The sequence below is a fragment of the Archocentrus centrarchus genome, unplaced genomic scaffold (assembly GCF_007364275.1).
Source record: "Archocentrus centrarchus isolate MPI-CPG fArcCen1 unplaced genomic scaffold, fArcCen1 scaffold_40_ctg1, whole genome shotgun sequence".
Lineage (NCBI taxonomy): Eukaryota > Metazoa > Chordata > Actinopteri > Cichliformes > Cichlidae > Archocentrus > Archocentrus centrarchus.
Genome location: NW_022060266.1, coordinates 431,650 through 454,003, shown reverse-complemented (window position 1 = coordinate 454,003; position 22,354 = coordinate 431,650). Strand labels below are relative to the sequence as shown.

General features: G+C 44.6%; 1 protein-coding gene across 3 annotated transcripts; it reads right to left on the bottom strand.

Annotated features, from left to right (window-relative positions):
- Positions 1-993: 993 nt before the first annotated feature.
- Positions 994-17,026, bottom strand: LOC115776905 (uncharacterized). Of its 3 annotated transcripts, none has more exons than XM_030724716.1 (8): positions 16,800-17,026; positions 11,967-11,972; positions 9,314-9,477; positions 8,838-8,952; positions 7,503-7,669; positions 5,948-6,097; positions 5,621-5,838; positions 995-2,445 (listed from the first exon to the last, which is right to left on the bottom strand). In XM_030724716.1, the coding sequence occupies exons 1-8, from the start codon at positions 16,802-16,804 to the stop codon at positions 1,273-1,275; spliced, it is 1,998 nt and encodes a 665-aa protein (XP_030580576.1). In that variant the 5' UTR covers positions 16,805-17,026; the 3' UTR covers positions 995-1,272. The 3 variants fall into 3 exon arrangements, with proteins under 3 accessions (XP_030580577.1, XP_030580576.1, XP_030580575.1); XM_030724715.1 differs by lacking the exon at positions 11,967-11,972 and adding an exon at positions 11,084-11,230 and having other exon boundaries at positions 9,314-9,956; XM_030724717.1 differs by lacking the exons at positions 11,967-11,972; positions 16,800-17,026 and having other exon boundaries at positions 994-2,445; positions 8,838-8,990; positions 9,314-9,455.
- Positions 17,027-22,354: the final 5,328 nt, after the last annotated feature.

Genomic DNA, 22,354 nt, shown 5'->3' with positions numbered 1-22,354 from the left:
CAAAATGAGAAAACATACAAATCACTAGAATTTCTAATCCACTGTTTCCAAAGAACTGTTTGCTTTTCCAGTTTAAACAGCTTCCTCCTCTCTGTGGAGACAGGACTGGATGCATGTGTCCATGTTAGTGATTCTTCTGGTCCCACTGGCTCAAATTATGGAGAGAATCACTGAATACATCAGAGTTCTGTTTTGCATGCACAGAAACGACTATTTGGGACTTGCATTTAGACAGAAAATTATTTCAGTTTATATTAAATAACAGGGTTAGAAGTTTGTAAGGACTCTACTGCAGCCTGACTGCTGAAGACCGGGGCTGCACTGGTAAGAAGGCTGGGCTGTTAGGGTTTCCTCCAGGTGTGATTATCAAAGGTACCTGACTGGAGTTCAGCCTCCTCCCTTCTTCCTCAAAGACGTGAATTTTAGGTTCATTTGGGATTCTATGGCCACGGATGTGAGGTAGATAAAGTGTGTTTCCAAAGACCTATTGGAGGAGGAGGTCTGGTTTCCAACGAGCTCCAGAGTTTGCTTATGAGGAGAACGTGATCCTGCCTCAGTCTGTGCCAATGACCAGGTGCGCTCTGCAAGTCTAAGCTAAACACAGGTAAGCTTTGTCATTAGGACTTACAGGCCTTGAGGCAACGTTGCTGTGATCGGGTGCTAGAATTGAAGTGAACACCACGGTGTGCAGAGGACACAAAATGTAGCAAACAACTGTACAAATGATATGAGGATGAGCAACAAAGTCCATCAGCTATTGGTTTTTGGTCAGATGACTGCATCTGTCAACAAATGTGACCAATAAGCAGCGTGAAAGTTGTTTGTAGTTTTCTGTGTGTAAAAGCATCCGTACAGATATGAAAGGGTTCATTTCAGCAGACATTTCACAGCTTATAACTGAAAATGATCGAGCACGTTTGTGCTGCTTTTTCCACATCAATATTCATCCATTAGCTATACGCACGTCCCATAGAGGCTCACTGGGGGGGGGGGGGGGGGGGGGGTGTACACCTGAATATATAAATAATAAAATACTACTAATAATAAAACATCACGCTACTATTCAGATAGAGGACGGAGCATAGAGGCATGAAAACATACAGTCCACTTTACCAGCATAATGTGTGTTCCAGTTATACGACTTTATTGTACCTATTCAACAATGACTGACAAGGCAACAATCATCATCATGCTCTGCCTCGACATATTTAAAAGCTCTGAAACATTTCTATACAGAATATTCTCTTCATGGTTCCAGACTCAGCTTAGATATTAATGCTTCATCCTGGGGCTGAACCTGGTCTTCATGGCTGAGGTAGTCGTCTTGGTGTGGGGAAGCCCCTTTGCAGAGTCTTTGGAAGTGCTACAATAACTGATGGTAGGTGCCCTGTCCTTGGTCACATCCTCTGTGCTTCCCACTGAAGGGTGTTTTGTAGCACCTGTGGATTCATGGGCAGAGTTAGTGAGGGCTGGTGAAGTACTCTTCTTCATTTGCTTGCCTTTATTAGTGCCTTTGCCACTGCACCTGGCAGAATAATCAGCTGGTGTGTCAGATGTGACTGAGTTGATAGCAGCTTTAGTTACACTGGTCCTAGTAGAAGCAGCTGTGGCCTTAGAATCGTTAGCCCTGCTAACAGGCTTTTGGATTGTCGTGTTCTGTTTTTCTTGGAGAGTTTGATCCCTCGGGTGTTTCCACACGACCTCACTAACAGGCATGAGGTTATAGCTAGTGATGACATTAGTGAGGCTTTCCTTTTCACGAGAGGGCTCCTGTGCACACTCTGCAAGTTTTTCTCTGTTTCCCTTGTCACACAGATCTTCACTGATAAAACTGTCCCTCTCAAGTCCCGCCTGTCCACCATGAGCACATCTGTCCTGTACGAGTTTTATATGATGGCTATCAGTGTTTTTACCCATAAGGCTCACATACTCCTCTCGAACGCTGTCCTCATTCTGTGGAATCTCATAAATATCACTTGCCAGGGAGACATAGCCACCTTTGTCCTGCAAGATTTGGCACTCATTTGATGGGTTCCTGTCCAAGGAAACCAGAAGACTCGGGCTGGTGTCTGGTGGAAGGCCTCTCCTCCTTCTGGACAACCTCAGGACCCCAGGCTTCTCCCTCAGCTGTCGACTAACTGAATGATTAATCAGAGATATTTGAGCTGAAGTTTGGCATGAATTTCTTCCTGAGTTCTGGAGAATACTGAAGGTCATAGGATTGCTATAGTACTGAAGAAGGTGCCGACTGTGAGGCAGCTGGTGGTTGTGATGTAGCGAGAGGTGATTGCTGCTGGTTTCCTGGGCTCTGCTTTGGGAATGGCATCTTGATTTGTAGGTATTGCTTGGCCTCGTGCCTTGTTTGCTAGCAGTCCCTCTCCTTGGCTTTAAGGGAATGACTGACCTGACACAGGAGGCTCTTTGTTCAGAGATTTTAGTTACAACCTGCAACAGAAAGAAACCGTGATAGTCTGCATAGTTCTGCAGGAATGAACGCTCACAGGCCAACCCTGACGTTAGCATCGCCCCGCTCCCTCAACAAAAACCCTGGACTGCAGAAAACAAGCTCTGTGGGTAATAAACGTTTATGATGCTTAATTTGGTTTAACACGTAATCTTCACAAACGTGCATTTTTTCCTGTTTGTTTAAATACAAAAGCAGCTGGCACAAGTATAATAGTTACATCACTTCAGTGAGCCCCTGTGTTCGTCATGAAGACGTTACATACCCCTGACAACTCGTACGGTCTCATTAAGCAAACGTCTCTGGGACACAAAAGCTTCACAACATACAAGTTTACATACACGTTATGCTGCAGAACAAACCATGGAAAACAAAGTTTAACACACAGACACACAATAAGTGCTCAGCTGTCAGACTCATCCCTGCAGCATTCTGCTTACAGCAGGAAATCGTTACATTAGCTGAAAACTCATCAAGGTCTGAGACCCCTTCTGAACAGTTTATGTTACGCACCGTATGAAATGATGAAAACGGGCACCACTACGACTTGTAGGGAGATACCTTCAGTACAGAATTCTGATCTATCTGATCATTTATTTTAAGAGCTTATCCAGTTATGGCTGCGGAGGGCTGAGCCCATCTAAGCTAACACTGGGTAGGAGTACACCACAGACAGTTCACCAGTCCATCACAGGGCCAACCCGTGGAGAGAGGGGAGACTTCTCACACCCACACCAATCACTAATTAAACTAAGATGGATGTCCTTGGATTGCAGGAGGAAACGAGAGCACCTGCAGAAAACCCACTCTGGTGATATCATCACTATTCAATATGTACTGCATTGTGCAGTTTTTGGAGGGTCCTTCCAACAGTCAGTGCCCAGGCCACTTAAATACTTAGAGAATGTAGAAGTGCTCGTCTGAAGTGTGCAGGCCTGCACATAAGTACCAATCAGAGCCTTCCATTCAACATAACAGCTGCAGTTTCTACTCATTCTACTGTGCACAACAATAATGCTGTGCTGCTCTACAATGCATTCTTTTCAATGAACTGAGCTGCAAACCCACAGTGTTTGCAGCTGTGCTCACCTGTGTGCACGGCTACGGCCTACCCACACGAGAACGATCCAAGACAGCTTTAACGTTAGCATTCAGTGTTATCAGCAGTGATGTATAGTTACCTTGAAAAAGTAATCTGATTACTAGGGGTGGGACTCGATTAAAAAAATTAATCTAATTAATTAGAAGCTTTGTAATTAATTAATTGAAATTAATTGCATTTTAATCACATTTTAATATTTAACATGAGAAATATTAATTTAAGTTTAGTTGATGAATGAATCAATATACATAAGCTTAAACTTCAAAATGTTGTTTATTTTCCCACCAGTCTGCTACACAGACCAACGAAGGGTGGAAGTGCTCCTGTGATAAACTCCTGAAATTAAAGTTAAGCATCATAACTGGATAGTTTTATTCAACATTAATGTCTCACTTAATATAGTTGGAAATTAATCATTCTCTCAGCTGTATTCCTTGATGTTGTTATGCTTGTTTTAACAGCTTATTTTGAATAAAGATTTAAAATTAAGGTGCCGTTTACACGAAGCCGTTTTCACTGGAAACGGTGTCGTTTTGATGCGTTTCAGCCTTTCGTTTACACGATGGCGTTTCAGAAACGATCCGCGTTTACACGAGGACATGTGAAACGATGAAAACGATGTAGTTCCCATGCCAGGCCACAAGTTGGCGTTGGTTTTCTCTTTGCAGTTTGTTTACGCAAGACGCGCATGCGTGGAGTGACACAGTAGGTAGTGCGGCAAATTGTTCATTACTTACAAAACGGCCAATGTGAGAGGTTTTGTGTGGACCGATGATGAGGTTGGATCGCTGCTGCACACAACGCTGAATTACAAAACGGTAAAAACACAGGAAAAGCATAAGAAGCACTCGTGAATCCGCGAGTACTGTTTATCAGTTTGCGCGTGCGCGAAAAACTGGCCGTCGCAACCATAGTGCGCATGTGCGAGTCGAGCGTTTTCAAATCACCCCGGTTTCAAGTGTTTACACGAAAACGCAAGCCGGTGCGTTTCTGAAACGCTCCACTCTGGACCCCGTTTCTGAAACACATCGTTTTCACTCTGTTGTCGTGTAAACAGAAGGGCGAAACGCATCAAAACGACACCGTTGTCGTGTAAACGCAAGGCCGAAACGCATCAAAACGACACCGTTTCAAAATGAAAACGGTCTCGTGTAAACGGCACCTAAAGCACAAAAAGGAGAAAAAGTTCGTTCTCTGTTTAACCAGCTGCTTTTACACAGCTGTGCTTCACACTCACGGTTGCTAGGCGACATGAGCTACGCAGAGGTGAGGGCAGCTGATATGAAGGCTAGCTGCTCACTTCCAGCCTTTGTGGTGTTCGTGGGCTGTGAAGGATGCGGCCCCTGAATTTGGACATTGTGCGTCGATATAATCTGTATGCCGGGAACTCGTGCACTGAGAAACGTTCCACGGTGCAAAGTGCGATTAAAATGCGTTAAAATTTCCCCATAATTAATTAATCGAAATTAACGCGTTAAAGTCCCACCCCTACTGATTACTCCTTTAAAAAGTAACTTAGTTACTTTACTGATTACTTAATTTTAGAAGTAACTAAGTTAGATCACAGGTTACTTTATTAGTTACATTCAACAGAGGCCGGTGTTGTGCCAAAAAGTGATCGTCTGTCATAACGTGATCCTGATGTTTCTGTGTGTTTTTATGTGTAATGTCTTTGCTTATATTGGTAAACAGAGTGCAGTCAGCATGCTTTACGAAGGGCTTATATATAAAATGCAGAAATAACCTGTTTTTCAACAATCTTTAGGAGTCTGTGTTATTGTACCTACATTATAATCAATCCAGAGCTTTTTGGCCACTTCAAATATCTTTATAGATCTGTGATGTTATATTTGTTGTGATTTCTGCAGCTTTCTGAGCCAGATTTCTGTTTAAAAAGACATTTTCAATCTCAATGACAGTTTTTACCTTCATAAAAAATGAATATATAAAAGCTAATCTGTGCTAAAAATGAGTTGTATGTCTATTAGTGTTCAATTTCCATGCTGATGATACACTTTTCACACAAGGAGACACGTAGAAAACGATGACCAGACCTTGTTGGCCCTCCTGACGTGTAGGGAGAGCTGACGAGGTCTCAGGAGGTGTCTCTGAGCTCCCTCTCGTCTGTCCTCCTCCATCATGTCTTTCTTCTGCTGTTTTTCTCTTTCATCTCCATCCCTCCTGCTCTGTGCTCGAGCTGTCAAGGGGCACATGGAACTGAATACTGCAGAGTCGGCAGACCTCCTCCTCAGGGATCTGGTCTCTCTCTGCACTGTGGCACAGTTAACAGACACTGAGGTGCAGCAGCTACTGTTTTAAAGTTGCACTACACAGATGTAATGAAGTAATGAGTTACACAAACATTCCCAGTAGGTGAGTACCTGTTGTTCTGCATAACATCCCAATTTTCTTCTCCTCAGCTGCAGCCTTGTGATTGGTGGGAAGACAGGAAGTCAAACACTGACTGTCACCTGGCTGCCTCTCTCGTTTACGTGTTAAGAAGGCCATGCTGCTTGGCAATGCTGCAGAACCTGCAGTGAAGGGGGAAATGCCATTATTGTGTGTGTGTGTGTGTGTGTAATCTCCAACTTCATTAATGTAACTGACTTTTACACTCCTGACCTTAAAAAAAAAAAAGCTACATCTGCGTCACCAAATCATTTTAATAAACTCAACACGTCGCTGCAGTACAGACTCAGACTGAGACGCTCTGATGGTCTAAAGAACTGTGAGGAATGGCTGTTCTCGTTAACTAGCCACCTGTAGTGCATTAGTAAAATATGGCTATATTTCTAAGATTCAGAATGAATTGAATTCTAAAGTTGAATTCAAATTTAATTTTACTGTGTTCATTTTCACACTGAAAAGTGGGCTGATGAGCTCTGACTCAGCCTGTGCTGTGGGCAGTGGGTAAAGGAGAGCCCTTCTTCATGGATGATCGCTGACACAGGCTGGGTCTGCACTCAGAGCTGCTCGTCTACTCAGAGGATTCCTGGCTTCTGTAATCCGCCTGTGGGGGTGTCCTTATACTATGATATTGAAGCACAGACAGCCCCCAGTATGTGTGTGAGAAAAAATTTTAAGGCGTACATCGACCACCAAGGTTGGTGGTTCAATTCTTGGCTGCTCCAGTCTGCATGCCAAAGTGTTCTTGGGCAACATACTGAACCCCAAGCTGCTCTCTGATGCATTCGCCGGAGTGTGAATGTTAGACAGCTCTGAGCCACAGAAGGACGCGCCTGTGTGAATGTGTGTTAATGGGTGAATGAGGCACGTTGTATAAAGCGAGTGCTGTATAAGAACCAGTCCGTTTACCGTGGGACAGACACGACAGGGTCTGGGGAAGCTGTGGAGAACGTTATGCTGCCTGTAACATCGTTCAGCGTCTCCGGTCTCATTGTCTGCCCCCCCCACAGCATGAAGGGACTGATACCACTGACTGGCCCCCACGCTCACCTGACCTAAATCCAGTGGACACCTCTGGGACATTATGTTTAGGTCCATCCAACGTCACCAGGTTGCACCTCAGACTGTCCAGGAGCTCAGTAATACCCTGGTCCACCCAGGACACCATCTTCATCTCTTTAGGAGCCCCGATGTTGTCATGCATGCATACAAGTATGTGTATGTCACACCAACAACTGAGCACCATTTTGAGTTGCTGCAAATTTTGGGTAAATGTTCCAGCGTGCTGCATCATTTTTCACGCAGATATCTTTGACTTCAGCCTCTGTAGGTTGATGCAGCATCCTTACACAGTCCATATCAGGATTTCCCCACTGAGATCTGACGTGTCTTCAAAGTGTTCCTTATAAAGTTATTGGCTCACTCAACTCTACATCAATCCTTCTAACAGTCCTTGTACACACAGCATAATCACATTGTGTGCCAGATCAGCCTGATCATGTATGAACAGCTCGTGTGCGCAGAGCTTACCTCTTAAACAGAGAAAAGACAAAAAGTCCTCAGTCTTAGGACGGCGTCTGCTCAGACAGGTGACTACAGCCAGGCTGTGGGTGCTCTGTGCTGATGTCATCAACACTAATGGTCCTGGAGAGTTGGGCGGGGACTGAGCAAACTTCCTCTGTGCATGCAGCCGTGGTCTGCAGACACACACACACACACACAAAGCTTTATCCACTTAGCTCGACTGCCTGAGTGAAGCAGTGATTAGCAGGTCAGTGCTATAAACAGAATGGAATACTACATGAAACTATACTGAATAAAAACTAAAGCAGCAAGTCAGCTGTCAGCATGCAGTTTATTTTATTTATAAGCACCAAATCACAATGAGCACTCGCCTCAAGGCACTTTAGATTGTGAGGTAAAGATCCTACAATGATCAGAGAGAATCAGACGACCCCCTATGAGCAGCACTTGGTGACAGTGGAAAGGAAAAACTCCCTTTAACAGGAAGAAACCTCCAGCAGAACCAGGCTCAGGGAGGGGGGGGTCATCTGCTGAGGGGGGAGTATTTCACTGGACGGTGTGTACTATGAAGAAAGTTCAACACAATGGGGCTTTGTTCAAACTGTGAAATCCCAGAGAAACTGGGAATCACAACAGCATTGATCAACTTCCTTCGTTAAGACGGCTTCTCCGTAAAACGGGGTTCTTGTCATGACATTTGTCTCTTTTTTCACATAAAATCACTAGACTGGCCCTTTCAGTCAGGAGGAACAGGTTAATTCATATTTACTGTAATATAACTAATATTTACTGTAGCACTCAGTGCATTTCTGTAGTGTGAGTCTGTTTAAGGTTGACCCTGTTCTGTAATAACAGACTTTAATCCTATGATGAATTATTAGTTTTAGAAACTGTGATCTTCTGGCTGCAACACCAGCAGTGTCAATCAAAAGTATAAATACACATTTGTTGCACTGACACACAAACTCTCACACATTCAACTGGTGCAAAAACACATGTTCCAGCTTCAGGCAGTGGCAGCACTGCAGGACGTCTCAGCAGGTTTGATATGAGAGTCTGTGTTTGACTTCGGATCCCAGACTCGGAGACGTTCAGTGGAGAAAATACAAAACGAGCCATTTGTGCTGAAGTAAGGCCGCCTGGAGTTCTTTATTAGGTGAGGGGTGAATTTTTTTCAAATCAGCTTCTGAGTGGGACACTCCAGAAAATGAGACGCCCTGCTGTGGGCACAGCGTTAGCTTGTTGCCAGAGTGGTGCCACTGTGAGCACAGAAGGTTTCTGCAACTGTCTACAATCGCGCACACACAAATGCAACACATGCATAAACACACTACAGCCCACCTCCTGTTGGCAGAATCATCTCTGTCACAGCTGGCAGGACGACGTTGTCGAGGTCGTGTCTGTACGGACCAGCTCCAGCTGGGATGATCTGACAGACGCTCGCGCACACCGTTAACTGCAGAACAGGAGAACAGTGACGAGAACCTCCTCCACCTACAGCGTCATATAAAGTAATAATCCATGATGACGTGAACAATCATTGTGCTGAAACATGGGACCAAACAACAGCCACGCTTATTTCAAACAAACCCCAAAAATATATTAGCTCTACAAGTTTAGTAAACAAACCAACAATCCTGTTGGAAACAAACGTATTTGCATTATAAATGATTTATTACTTATTTATTATTATAACCTGCAGCTGTGTGCACGCACAGGTGTGAGGGCGTGGCTGATAACCACATATGCTAGCACAATGCTAAGACTGAACATTACGGTGACCATGTGGTTGAGCCACAGTCACAGATGGTACTCACCCCTGAGACGTGTGGGAGAGTGTGACCTCAGAGTCCTGGCTGGCAGCGGAGGTGTGTGCGTGTTTTTAGGTGTGCAGGTGTGTTTGTGCTGAGCAGCGTGTGTAGCTGTAGCAGTTTTTGTGTATTTTGAGTTCAGCAGCAACAGTGTGTTGTGTGTTTTCTGCGAGCGTAGCGTCCTGGTTGATGCCGTGTGTGTCTGCTGTGCAGCGTGTGTAACTTTGCCTTTAAACAGTTTTGTCGGGGTTTGTGTGTTCTGCAGTATCCGAGGACATTTATTCTTTGGACGGTCCTCTGGCATGTCTTTGTTTGTGCGTCCGTGAGTGTGTAAGTGTTTTGAAATGTGCATATTTTGGGCAGTATGTGTGTTTTTCTGTGTGTGTGTGTTTAGTGGTGTGCACTTGGCTCGTTGTCGCGGCGTGTGCCCTTTCTTTCCTGCCTGTGCTTTTGTGTGTGTGTTAGGTTTTGTCAGTGTCTTTCGCAGAGCTTGTAAGTGTGTATTTTTTGATGTGCGTTTGTGCGCACACTTGTGTATGTGTGAGCGTCTGTGTGTGGCACGGTGTTTGTCTCGGAATTCCCTGAGAGAGAGGAAAAGCACTTTGCGGACCAGACGTTCTTCACACCACGGCATCCCGTCACTGATGTCCTGCAAAACAGACACCGTCAGCTCCAGACGTGAGGACGCAGCTGCATCATTCTGGGGCATCAACACAATTGTCGTCATTTCATCTGTTTACCAAAACACAAAGTCACAGCTATCCAAACCGATGGAACGGTGATCCGGTGTGGCCCTGTGTGGAAAAAGTCATTGCTCCCCCACTACATGGACAGCCTTTCTACTCAGCTCAGCACTCAGAGCTTTTATTTAGCACTTTCATCTCTGCCTAAGTGATGAGTGGGAGTGTGGACGCAGGGTTCAGTGTCTTGCCCAAGGGTACTTCAGCACACAGACTGGAGGAATCACAGATTGATCCCCTGGCCTTCCAATTAGACGACCAAGTAGATGACCCAAAATCCGACCTGAGTCACAGCAGCACCTAAATTATGAATTAACTGTGATTAACGCTGACTCCAATTTCACCGCCCCACCCACAGCTGCTGGATCCAGAAGTCCCTTAAACAGGAGCTGTCTGCCAAAGTGGGGCAGGCTCAAAGAGCAGCACATCATCCAGGAGCTAAAGAAGCAGCTGAGGAACAAAGTCTCTGATGTCTAGCAGTCCTTCAGGGTTACAGAGCCATTTCTAAGGCTTTGGGACTCCGGAGAACCACGATGAGAGCCGTTATCACACCTGAAACAGTGGGGAACGTTTCCAGGAGTGGCCAGCTACCAAAATTACTCCAAGAGAACATCAAGGACTCATCCAGGAGGCCACAGAAGAACCCAGAACAACATCTAAAGAACTGCAGACCTCACTTGGCTCAGCTAAGGTCAGAGTTCATGGTTAAACAATAAGAATGGGACAGCTCCAAGGAGAAAACCACGGCTGGCCAACAAGAACACAACATCTGCCAACACACATCTGGGTGCTCCTCAAGACTTCTGGGAAAATATTCTGTGGACTGACGAGACGGAAGTGGAACTTTCTGGAAGGCTTGAGTCCCGTTACCTCTGTACAGCACTTCCTAGGGGCAGTTAGTTTTTAACAGAGGGCAGGCAGGTTTGGTTTAAACTGCATTCAGCTGGGCTCTCTTTACTAAAATGTGATGATCTGAAACATGTGATGAAGATGCACCAAACAGTAAAGCTTTAAAGCAGAAATGAGTTTCACTTACGTATTTCTTTTTGATGATATTCCGTTTGGGTCTGTCTGTGCTCATCGTGCTCGGCAGAGGAGACGGACACATGAATTATGGAAGTCTCTTTGACCCTTTGCTGTGTTTTCACTGCAGGTGCTGAAATAAACATCCTTCTGCTTCTTCCTGGACAAGAATTAAGAAATACAAAAACCCAAATTTAATAAATATTAAGCTCTATAACATCAATTCCTGGGCTTGGACAGCACCACTGCACGATGCCACAGTATCCAGGTTTGGGTTCACAGGTGGGTTGTTACATAGCACTTATCTACTCTACCTCAGCACCCCCCTCCGGTGTTGTGTTTGCCTGATGTGCAACAGTAAAAATATAGATTCTTAGACACAACGTTTTTGTCCTGTTGGCTGCGAAGTATTTTTGAATTGCATTGTGCTACAGGGAATAATACAGGTCACCTCTCCATACCTCTGATATTTTATCCCCAACAGGGATAAAGCTGTCTTATGCACATGTAAACATTCATTTAACGGAACATCAGCTGTAATCCATCAGAGTCCAGCATGCCTCTCAGACTGATGAACTGCAGTAGTTGTGTTGTATTCAGTCTGTATTTTGTGTTTAACCTCTTCTGATTTCTTTAATATCATAGTTTTATCTTTCTTTGTAAAATCTTTGCAGCCAGTACACTTCACCATGTTTGTGATGGGTAAATGCTGCCAGTGTCATCCCTTTCATGGGACTGTAGATTGGGAAAACCTGCACTTTGTATCTGCTTAAATAATTTAATTACAATTCACCCAAAAAATTAAATTTTTTGAAATTTTGGCCACATTCTAAGTGTATTCTGCTAACTTGCTGACAAGGTCGAGCTTACTAATAATTTTAAATTATCCATCCATTTTCTTCCTCTTATCTGGGGCCGGGTCACGGGGGCAGCAGCCCAAGCAGAGAAGCCCAGACCTCCCTCTCCCCAGCCACCACCACCAGCTCATCCAGGGGGACTCCAAGGTGTTCCCAGGCCAGCCGAGAGATATAATCTCTCCAGCGTGCCCCGCGTCTGCCCCAGTGCCTCCTCCCAGTAGGACATGCCTGGAACACCTCCCAGGAGGCATCCTAATCAGATGCCCAAACCACCTCAACTGACTCCTTTCAATGTGGAGGAGCAGCGGCTCTACTCTGAGCCCCTCCTGAATGGCCGCTCTCCTCACCTTATCTCTAAGCAGAGGCCAGCGACCCTTCGAAGGAAACTCATTTCTGCTGCTTGTATTCGCGATCTTATTCTTTCGGTCACTACCCAAAGCTCTTGACCATAGGTGAGGGTAGGAACGTAGATCGACCGGTAAATCGAGAGCTTCGCTTTTACACTCAGCTCCCACTTCACCAGGTGCAGCGTCTGCATCACTGTAGATGCAGCCCCAATACATCTGTCAATCTCCCGCTCCCTTCTCCTGTCACCCGTGAACAAGACCCCGAGATACTTAAACTGCTCCACCTGGGGCAGGAACTCGTCCCTGTGTCAGAGAGGGCACTCCACCCTTTTCCAGCTGAGGACCATGGCCTCAGACTTAGTGCTGATTCTCATGCCGGCTGCTTCACACTCGGCTGCGAACCGTTCCACTGCGAGCTGGAGGCCACCACCTGATGAAGCCAACAGAACCGCATCATCTGCAAAGAGCAGAGACGAGACTCTGAGGCCACCAAGGAAGAAGCCTTCCGCCACCTGGCTACGCCTAGAAATTCTGTCCATAAAAATTATGAACAGAATCAGTGACCAATTTTAAGTTAAATGGGTTTAAAAGAGTAAGTTGTAGTCATGACCACGTCTCCTTATTCATCTTGTGTTGTTGGGCCTCCACATGGAAAGAAAACCATTTGGGTAAACCGTTCCTTTAATGCGTAACGATTTGCTGCAAGGCTGGATGCTGCCCTGCTGTACCTTCATCCACTGCTACACCAAAGTAAGAGGCTGCGGGCCAGCTAACTCTGTTTTTATCACTGTAGTAAGCGCTAACTGTTAACAGGTCCTGTTGGGAGGGTGCCCGGAGTAGGAGAAGTTCAAATTGTGTGGCATTAGCAGTTCGCAGTGTTTTTGAACTTCTTAGCTAACGGTGTGTAGCGTCAAACTTCAGTCACGCAGCTCGCTCTTTGTTAACAGTTAAAAGAATTTAATTTTAAAGCTGGTCTAGACAGAACCTAGCCCCCTGTTAACCACCTGTTAACAGGGGGCTAGGTAACTCAGGGATTGCTGTTTTTACTTGTGTCTGGTGGACAGTACCTCACGGTGAACACCAGACTGGGTTTGTGGGGGTCCACAAGGCAGGCTGCCTCCAGTGGCAGTTTGGTTGTTGATGCCTCCAGCTTTACTGGTGAGTATTCAGCAGTCCGTTTAGCATTTTATTAGCATAGGCTCCGGTGAGTGTAATAAACTAAAAATCTAGCCAAAAATATGTTACAAAAAGTCATGACAGCGTATCCTCATGTAACATGGGTTACCATTTTGGCTTTTATTGTGCTAGCTAATTGGTAAGGGAACATTTATCAGCATTTTATTAACACTTATAAATTAATTGGTCTCAAAATATATGGTTAATACAACACCCGACTATCCTGAGGGAACGGATGATCACAACCTTGAGGGAGCTCGTCAGGTTTTGGTCAATGAAACGATGAAGACAAAGCCAAAAGCATCCCTGGTTGAGAAAAAAATCAATACAACTTTTGCTCTTCACAGAAAGGAGGTTGTCGTGGACTAGCCTGCCATCAGCCAGATGATACATTGACCTGCTCTTTTCACAGAAAGTCGGGTTTGTATGAGTATTGTTTTGAATGTTAACTGCTACAGATTTCATGACTTTATGTGTTGTAAATGAATAAGGAAATTAATTCTGTGGACAGCTGCTGCTTTACTCTGATTTTGAACTTGCTGTTTTTAATGTTTCAGGTGTATCATGAGTTCAGCAGAGTGGTTGGAAGAAATCTTAAAGACTTCTTTGTTGCATTTGACCGGATTTCTCCAAGCCTGATGGACTCGTGCAGGAAGAAGAAAGCTGTCGGCTGAGCTCTTACATCAGACAAAGGTGAGGTGATTTGTCCACATCAGTCTCCTCCCCTTCTTCCCATGATGCATTTCTCATTTCTATTCCACTCATCTCCTGTCTTATTTGCTCGTCCTCTCTCTCGTCTTCTCTCCTTTTTGGATGTAAAGTTTCTTTGTTCTCTTTTTGGGTGATGATCCTTCTGCCTTCTTCAAAACTGACACAAGTAAATGAATTTGTCAATTTGGTTTTGAGGACCTGCTCTGACACAAAGCGTGTATTCTCTGGTTGTGTGTTTGGTTTTATATTACAGCTTTCAGCGGTGGTGGTGATATACTGCCTGGTATACTGTAGAGTTTAGTTTACACTCTCCTGCCTACACAAACCCTCACAGTCTGGAATATTAACTGAATCACAAAAGCTGACTGCTGCAAGGTTACACAAACTTTGCATGGCAGCATCAGATTGTGTGAGCCTTTTTTGTTAACATCTTTCTCCCACAGCAGCAGCTGAAAGCTGATGAACTGTCCTCAGCTGCCGAGTGTCCCCAAATGCATTTCATTTGCAGTTTAGCAGAAATGTACAAATACAAAAATGACAGTGGATCTAAGTGTGGTCTTAGCTCTCCTTTCAATAATTACTTTCATTGCACAGTTTATTTTCTATGAAGCTTTTCATCCTAAAGACCTGACGGTACTGTTGGTGATCATTGGCACAGTTTATCTGGCACGGTTTTGTCCTCCTGGTTTCGTTCTCTGTTAGGATGGAACTGACCAGGATTCATTCCGACTCCTCTGATCAGTGGAACCTGTGAAGAGTGGCGATCATGTTGGAAGGGACTGTGGTCATGGCTGAGCTAGCCAACCTTCCTCAGGCCTCCTGTGTCCTTTTTGGGCTGATTTACTCCTTACACCTGGACCACTCCAAGTACATGAAGAATGGTTTCCACTTTGTCCAGCAGGTGATGCTCAGCCTGAGTACAGGTAGGCTTTCACCAAAAATTCAGACTCTGAAGCATCAGCTTGGCGTGTAGGACCCCTGCTGCTGCAGATATCAAGTGTTTGGTTTTATTTAATGTTGGACTTTTAGAAAAACATGTCTGTCATTTTTCCATGTGATTTAGTTGTTAGTCACTGGAAATGCTGTTAAACAGCTGAGAAAAAGAAGCTACAAAGACTCACGAGCTGATTATTAAAGGTTGCTGGATCTCAAACAGCCTTTAAGGAAACCGTTGCATCAAAAATGAAAATTCAGTAATTATTTAACTTTCATGTTTGAAGTTCAAACCTTTAAAGAAATTAAATGGAAAGAGAATGTAATTGAAATCACACATGCTGAAGCCTTTAAGTTAAATTCCCTCAAGTTTTCAGTTTACATTGTGTAAATGTTTAAAGCAGCTCAGCGGGGCTCACGCTGTGGGCTGACTTGGAGCCTGTCAGAGGAACGATGTCCTTGCAGACCCAGATGAAGCGAGCAGGGACGCTCTGATTGTTCACGGATTTGTGAGCTGCTCCTCGGTGCTGTTGGAAAATGAGTTGAACTGTAAATAATCCCAGCTGTGCCGTCACCGTTTTTGCGTACTTGAAAATCTGTCTCTGGGCTCCTTGCAGGATATTTCTATATTAATCGTGTTCTGTGTTTTTGCTGCGTCTGTTCTCTCAGTATGAATAATGGCAGCTGTGTGTAGAGTCAAGGAAGCAGAACGTTCCTCAGTAAGGAGGCGCTTCCTTCTTTGACAGTGAATTCTGGGCTGAAGGTTGCTCTGGTTTAGCCTAACAGCAGACAGATAAACACACACAGCCCTAAATCACTGTTAGACTGCAGCTGATGATTTTCAGACTGCCTCTGAGCAAACGCCGTCTCTCTTACTGAACACAAACAGATTACCTGCGTGCAACAACAACACAGTCAACAAACAGAACCACAAAGCTTCTCCTACCAAATCTCTCATCCCTCACTCGCCACGTCTGCATCTTCATATGGAGACAGGTCTTAGCCAGTGACTCACTGATCAGGCAGGAGAACAGGCATTACAATGCACACACCCTCAGTGGGTACTGATGGTGAGACGTGGGTCTGGGTGGACTGTGGCTGATCCATCAGGAGAATTTATTTTCTTCAATTTAAAAAGGCTTTCAGAGAAAGAGTGTTCATACTGTCAGAACATTACAGTGGGAACGGTTATTAAAAGAATATCTGCTGATCCACGCGCGGTTCCCTGTGCCGGCCATGCACGAGCCTAAAGGCCGCTCTACAGGTGAGTCTCAGGTGTGTTTGTTTTCTTATAAGCTGTTACAACTCCGCCAACCGGGGTGCAGCTCAGGCTCCACGTGCAGAGTAACCTATGACAGATAATCACGTGACTATGGCTGACAGAGTCTCTGATTAGCAGCAGGACTCACCTGCTTTGTCTCAGCCTTCCGCCGTGCACTGATTTAGCGCCTTCACTCAGTACATGTAACCACTTTGATCACGTCATCAAAGCAAACACAAACGGCCCACTCCCACTCCCACAGGGCTACCGGCCTACAATCACCAAACATCCACAGACACGTCTGTCGCTACGCGGAGCGACTGAAATGGGGACGGATGGCCACATGTCTGCGGATCATTGAATAAACACGCAGATAATTGTACACAGCGCAACACGCAGCGTATTAACACACACGGCAGGTATCAAACAGAAATGGACACACACCTCATCCAGGATTACCGGCCTGTAGCACGGACACGTCGACATCCTGAAACACCGCCTCAAACAAACGGGAAACGGCAGCCCGGGACAAACGTCTCACCGGTTCAGAGTGCCGTTATTCGTGGCTCAGGGTGCCGCTGGGAGTCGGTGCCTGCACGGCTTCTCAGCACCACCGGTGAGCTGCAGCTACCGAAGGAAGGCCAGCCCCGAGCCTACCAGCCCGGTGAGCCCACCACGTGACCCGGAAATCACGTCTGCTCTCCAGAACGGGTTCAAAGCCGGCATGGTTTTATTTATGTTTATTTATTTGGAACAACAGTTTACAAACAAAACAAGGCATCAATATTAATACAAAGGATCAGATAGGTTTCACAGGTTGAGTTGTACGTAATTAAATTAATAAAAGCAAAAACAAACAAACAAAACAAAAAAACAATTTTTAATAGCGCAAAAACATCGAGGCTTACATCGAATCAAAGTTGTTGGCAGTTTTACTTTTAACCACCTTTAGAGACTCTCAGAAACAGCAAATTTTCCAAACTACATAAATTTGGATTAATTAAAAAAAAACTGCATTTATCAACAAAATGTTTCCCAATATAAAATTAAATTATGAATTAAAAATTCTGTTTGGAGTTCTGAAAATATATACTGAATTTAATTTTTGTTAAACTCAGAGCTGGCAGTTCGATTCCCTGAGCCTGGAGCCACCCCCCACTGCTCCAAGAGTCCTCAGTAACACAACACTGGAGGAGCCGGCATGGGGACTCAACTCAGACCTGTTTCTGAGATGGATTTTCCTCAGAAGTCTTGATAAATACACAAACCTGCGTGGCCTAATGAATTTAGACACGTCTCAACTTCACAGGGAGTTCCCAGCCTGCTGTCTGAGAGCGCTTAAATGGTCTTTCCTTTATGGCAGAGCTCCTCCTTCAACAGACCAAAGACAACCTGTAATCACTTTTGGTTTATACATGTGTCCTAGTTCAGTAAAGACTGAATATCCTAATACATTTATTATATTATTCATTTAAGACAAAGTTGGGTGTGTGTGTTATTTTGGCAAAATTAAGAGAAATAAGTTTTTTTTTTAATTTCTCAGGATTGTTCCTATATCTGTGTGAATGTTCCTGATAATAAACTTCACGAGCTGTTCTACTTTCTTGCTGATTTTCATTTTATATGTGGCTAACATGCCTGCAGGAAATTAGAATAAATAAATAAGTTACAGACTGTGATTATAAATGAACAGCTCTGAACCTTTGTTGTTTGCAACACCATCAATTTGAGGATTGCGTTATCTTAAAGTCAATCCAGTATCCTGACAGGACATTTTAAAAAATCATCTGCCACCCCGGCTCCTTGCATCTCTAATGTGGCAGCTGCTTCCCCCCCGCACACCTGTTCCTGCACCCCTCTCTGTCACAGAGATGCGGGTCACAGAAACCTGTCATACTGAACACCTCTAAGATATAATAATAATAGATTTCTGAAGATTAAGGCCCCCCCCCCTCAAACTGTGGGAGTTTGTGGGGTGGGCATAGAGGTGGTAACAAAATCTAAATATGTTGGTTTAGACCTCGATATCAACGTGAACTGGTCCCTGAATACAGACAAACTATTCCAAACGGGGCAGAGCATCACTCTTTATTAAGAAAACTAAAACCTCCATCAGACACACTGGGACCCGGGCAGTTTGGGTAAATATGAAAATGCATCCTGTATGTATGTGAGTTATCTTTGTCTAATGTTTTAATGTGTTTGACGATCTAAAACATGAAAGTGTGACAAAAATGCAAAAAGAATCGGGGGGGGCTTTTCACATCACTTTACACTGCTTCTGTTCATCTTTAGGCTAAACTATCTGTTATGAATAGAAACATTATAAAAAATAAAATATGAATAAAATAAATAAACAGAAACTTTAAAGTGCATGTTTGTTTCATTTTGTGAGAACGTTCAACTGTACTCTGTACACTATATTATCCATCCATCCATTCGCTTCCGCTTATCCTGGTCAGGGTCGCGGGGGGGCTGGAGCCTATCCCAGCTGTCACAGGGCGAGAGGCAGGTGTACACTATATTATGTAAATGAAAATTAAAACATCACATTCTGTGTGTTACTAACTCAGCAAAATTAGCAGAATATCTTCAATAATAGTGAAATTGTAAAAAGGAATATTTTTAATGGATGCTTGATCAGAATGGCAATGATTACGAACATCACAGCAGTCTGAGATGAAGCTCTGCACACATGCAGAGGGTGTTTTTAAATGAATTTCTTCCTATCATGTTTACATATTGCAGTCATCTGGCTGAATTAGAGCAGATTTGTGCTCGAGTGGATACCTGATCGTGACGTGATCTTCATCAGGTCACGATGGAGATCTTAATTAATTTGTAATCCAAGGAAGACGCTGATTACCAGCAAAATGCACACAAATGAAGGAACGCATCTGGATTGAGAAAAAAAGCTGCTGGAGCTTTATTTCTCTTACTTTCATAGAAACATCACACACAGTAACTCCAACGACTGCTGGTTGGACCCTGACATCAGCTGACGGCTTAAAAGCCCATCCATGACAGCTACTCGAGGGGCAGCAGCTGAGCAGCAGCAGAGTGTGTGGGACGCATCCTCCAAAACCTCTGCTTACTGTGTGTCTGTGTTTAAATACTCTCTTTTGATTTGTGAGGCAGAAGGGGTGAGCCACCATTTTCTTTACACTGTTTTGTCCTGTTTGTGGTGTGTGAGGGTGAGTGACTGTCTTCTGTGTGTTTTTGGAGGGTGCAGGTAGCACTTCCTTGGGAACAGCTGTTTTGTTTGTCATTTTTGGCCTTGGCTCAGCCAAAGCTTCTGGTTTATTCTAGTTTTTTTGTTTCCTGTTTGGCATCCATTTACACAACACCTGAGTGAAGGTGGTGTCACGGCTCACTGCTGTGCAGGCAGGAAGGAGGACCCCAAAATGCAGAACTCACTCGCTTTATTTACACAAATCATACAGAAATAAACATGAGCTCTCCCCTGAATACACCTAACAGGGGAGAGCCGGGCTTGACTTTACTCAACTAGACGTACATGCAGGAGAACAAGCAACGACACGACGACGGGCAAAGAAAACACTGGACTTAAATACACAAGAGGATAACGAGAGGAGTGGGAACACAGGTGAATCACATTACACAGACGAGACAAGAGGAAGCAAAAGTGAACATCACAGACAGGGACAAGATGACTTATCAAAATAAAACAGGAAGTAACCTAACATTGAACACACAGACTAGACACCCAGGGATAAACAATAGCACACTGAGACAGAACCATAATAAAACAGAACTATACAACACAAAGCTCTAGGCCACCAGCCCAGGACCATGACGGGTGGTAATAAAACTGGCTTGGCTTTACATGCAAAGTGTGTGTTTGTGGTTTTCGGGGCTGGGGCGGGGACACCCATCCAAACCTCATGTTGCGCCCATTACAGGCTACTGATGACTGATGAGGAAGCACTGAAGACTGATGACGTTGGTAGTGCATACTCTAAAGGGTCTGGTGTGGATGGAGATTCTAGCTGTAGTTCTGGTGGCTTTGATGTCACTGAGGTGGAGGCAATGGAGGTGCAGGTGCTGAAGGTGGAGACGATCGAGATTCTGAAAACTCTGGCAGCTGAAGAAGCAGTGCAGATGATTCTGAAGACTGATGGGATGCTGCAGCTGCAGGCTCTGAAGGCTCTGATGGAGGCGCTGCAGATGCTGACTCTGGAGACTCCACCCGTATCTGTGCAGGACACACAGCCGTCTCCACTGAAGACTGGGGCTGCTTGTGAGGGTCCACTGCTGGTCCCTGTGTTCAGACCTTAGCCGCCCCAATGGGAGAAACAGGCATGGGTATAGGAGTGGGCTGGAGGCACTGGGAAAGCCTCAGCTGGAGCTTCGGTCTCTGAAGAGACAAACCTGGGTGCATTGCATGCAGTCGCTTCTGTTGACAACCCAAAAATAATACACAAAAAATTCTTATTGTCGGCTGGCTCAGGAACACAAACAGATTTTCCGGGCTGAGCGATACAAAATCAGTCTCTGGCCGTTTAGGCCGAGTTAAGGCACAAGCTCTGAAATTGCCATGTTGAGCTGTGCGGCAAACAAGGTTGGACCCCAAAATGCAGGACTCAACACATGAGGCGAGGGACTTAGACAGAGGGACGGGACAGATACTAGAACACAGAGACGCAGGGGAGACAGGGACAAAGGGAACCAGGATATCAAAATGTCAATAACAATAACCAAAAACAGGACAAAAAACTTTGATGAACAAAGAATCAAATGCAAACAGGGAAACAGAAAAGCAGAAACTTAATGAAAACAGAACCTAAAGAACTAAACACAAAACACTGGGCATACAGCCCAGGACCAGGACAGACATTAGGTTGTCACTTAAAGTAGCCAGTTTGGAATCACTACACCTGTTACCTGCTGTAATGGTTAACAGAGCGTATCACTGCTGAGACATCTGATCAAATTAATTGTTTGTCCTATCAAAAAAATTCAAATGGCTTCTGAAAGCTGAGAAATTGCGCTTCACACCCAGTATAAGTTATTACAGTAATATCACCAAACTGGGGCTGAGCAGAGCTCGGTGTGGCAGCAAGCTGGGGTTGCAGAGAGCTTCCTTCTACGTAACAGAGCAGGAGGCACAGGAATGGCAGGTTCCTCTTCCTCAACCCGGTGGCTGCAAAGTGGATGGGCTGGTCCGCTGCAGTGGAGAAGCTTTTATTTGGAGCTCCTGCTGCGATGAGGTGTGAGAGTTGGAGACGCGGGAAGTGACACTGGGTAAGTCTTGGGCACTGATGGTATAGTTACCTTGAAAAAGTACTGCTGATTATTCCTTTAAAAAGTAACTTAGTTACTTTACTGATTACTTAATTTTAGAAGTAACTAAGTTAGATTACAAGTTACATTATTAGTTACTTTCAACAGCGGCTGGTGTTGTGCCAAAAAGTGACCATCTGTCATAAAGTGATCCTGATGTTTCTGTGTTTTTATGAATCAGAATCAGAATCAGAATCAGAATCTTTATTGTCATTGTACACAGAAGTTGCACAACGAAATTTAAAATGCATTCCTTTCTAGGTGCCTCAGACAATAAATAATAAAATAATAAAAATATGAGTGATAAAAATGATTACTAAAATACAGTGCACAATAGTAAATTAAGACGAATCTAGCCCCAATACACACACCAACGCACGCACACAGTCAGCACTACCACCCCACATCACTGTCCAAACCACACAGAGTTCAGTTCAATGATAGCCCTGGCATAAAAGCTGTTCCTCAGTCTGTTTGTTCTGGCCTTCATTGTCCTGAAACGTCTGCCTGATGGCAGTAGCTGAAACAAGGAGTGTCCAGGGTGTGAGGGGTCCTGGAGGATGTTCTGTGCCCTCCTCTGGCAGCGGGCATTGAACAGTTCCTGGAGGGAGGGCAGGGGACAGCCTATGATCTTTTGAGCCGTGTTGATGATTCGCTGGAGTGTTTTCCTGTCTGCTGCTGTGCAGCTGTTGAAC

Bases quoted from the DNA above. Each gene is read 5' to 3' on its own strand.
- LOC115776905 (XM_030724715.1), bottom strand. From the start codon at position 11,155: ATGTGTCCGTCTCCTCTGCCGAGCACGATGAGCACAGACAGACCCAAA. The intron at 7,670-8,837 runs GTGGGCTGTAGT...GTGTGTCTGCAG, and splicing joins GATGATTCTGCCAACAGGAG to ACCACGGCTGCATGCACAGA. The intron at 5,839-5,947 runs GTACTCACCTAC...ACTGTGCCACAG, and splicing joins GATGTTATGCAGAACAACAG to TGCAGAGAGAGACCAGATCC.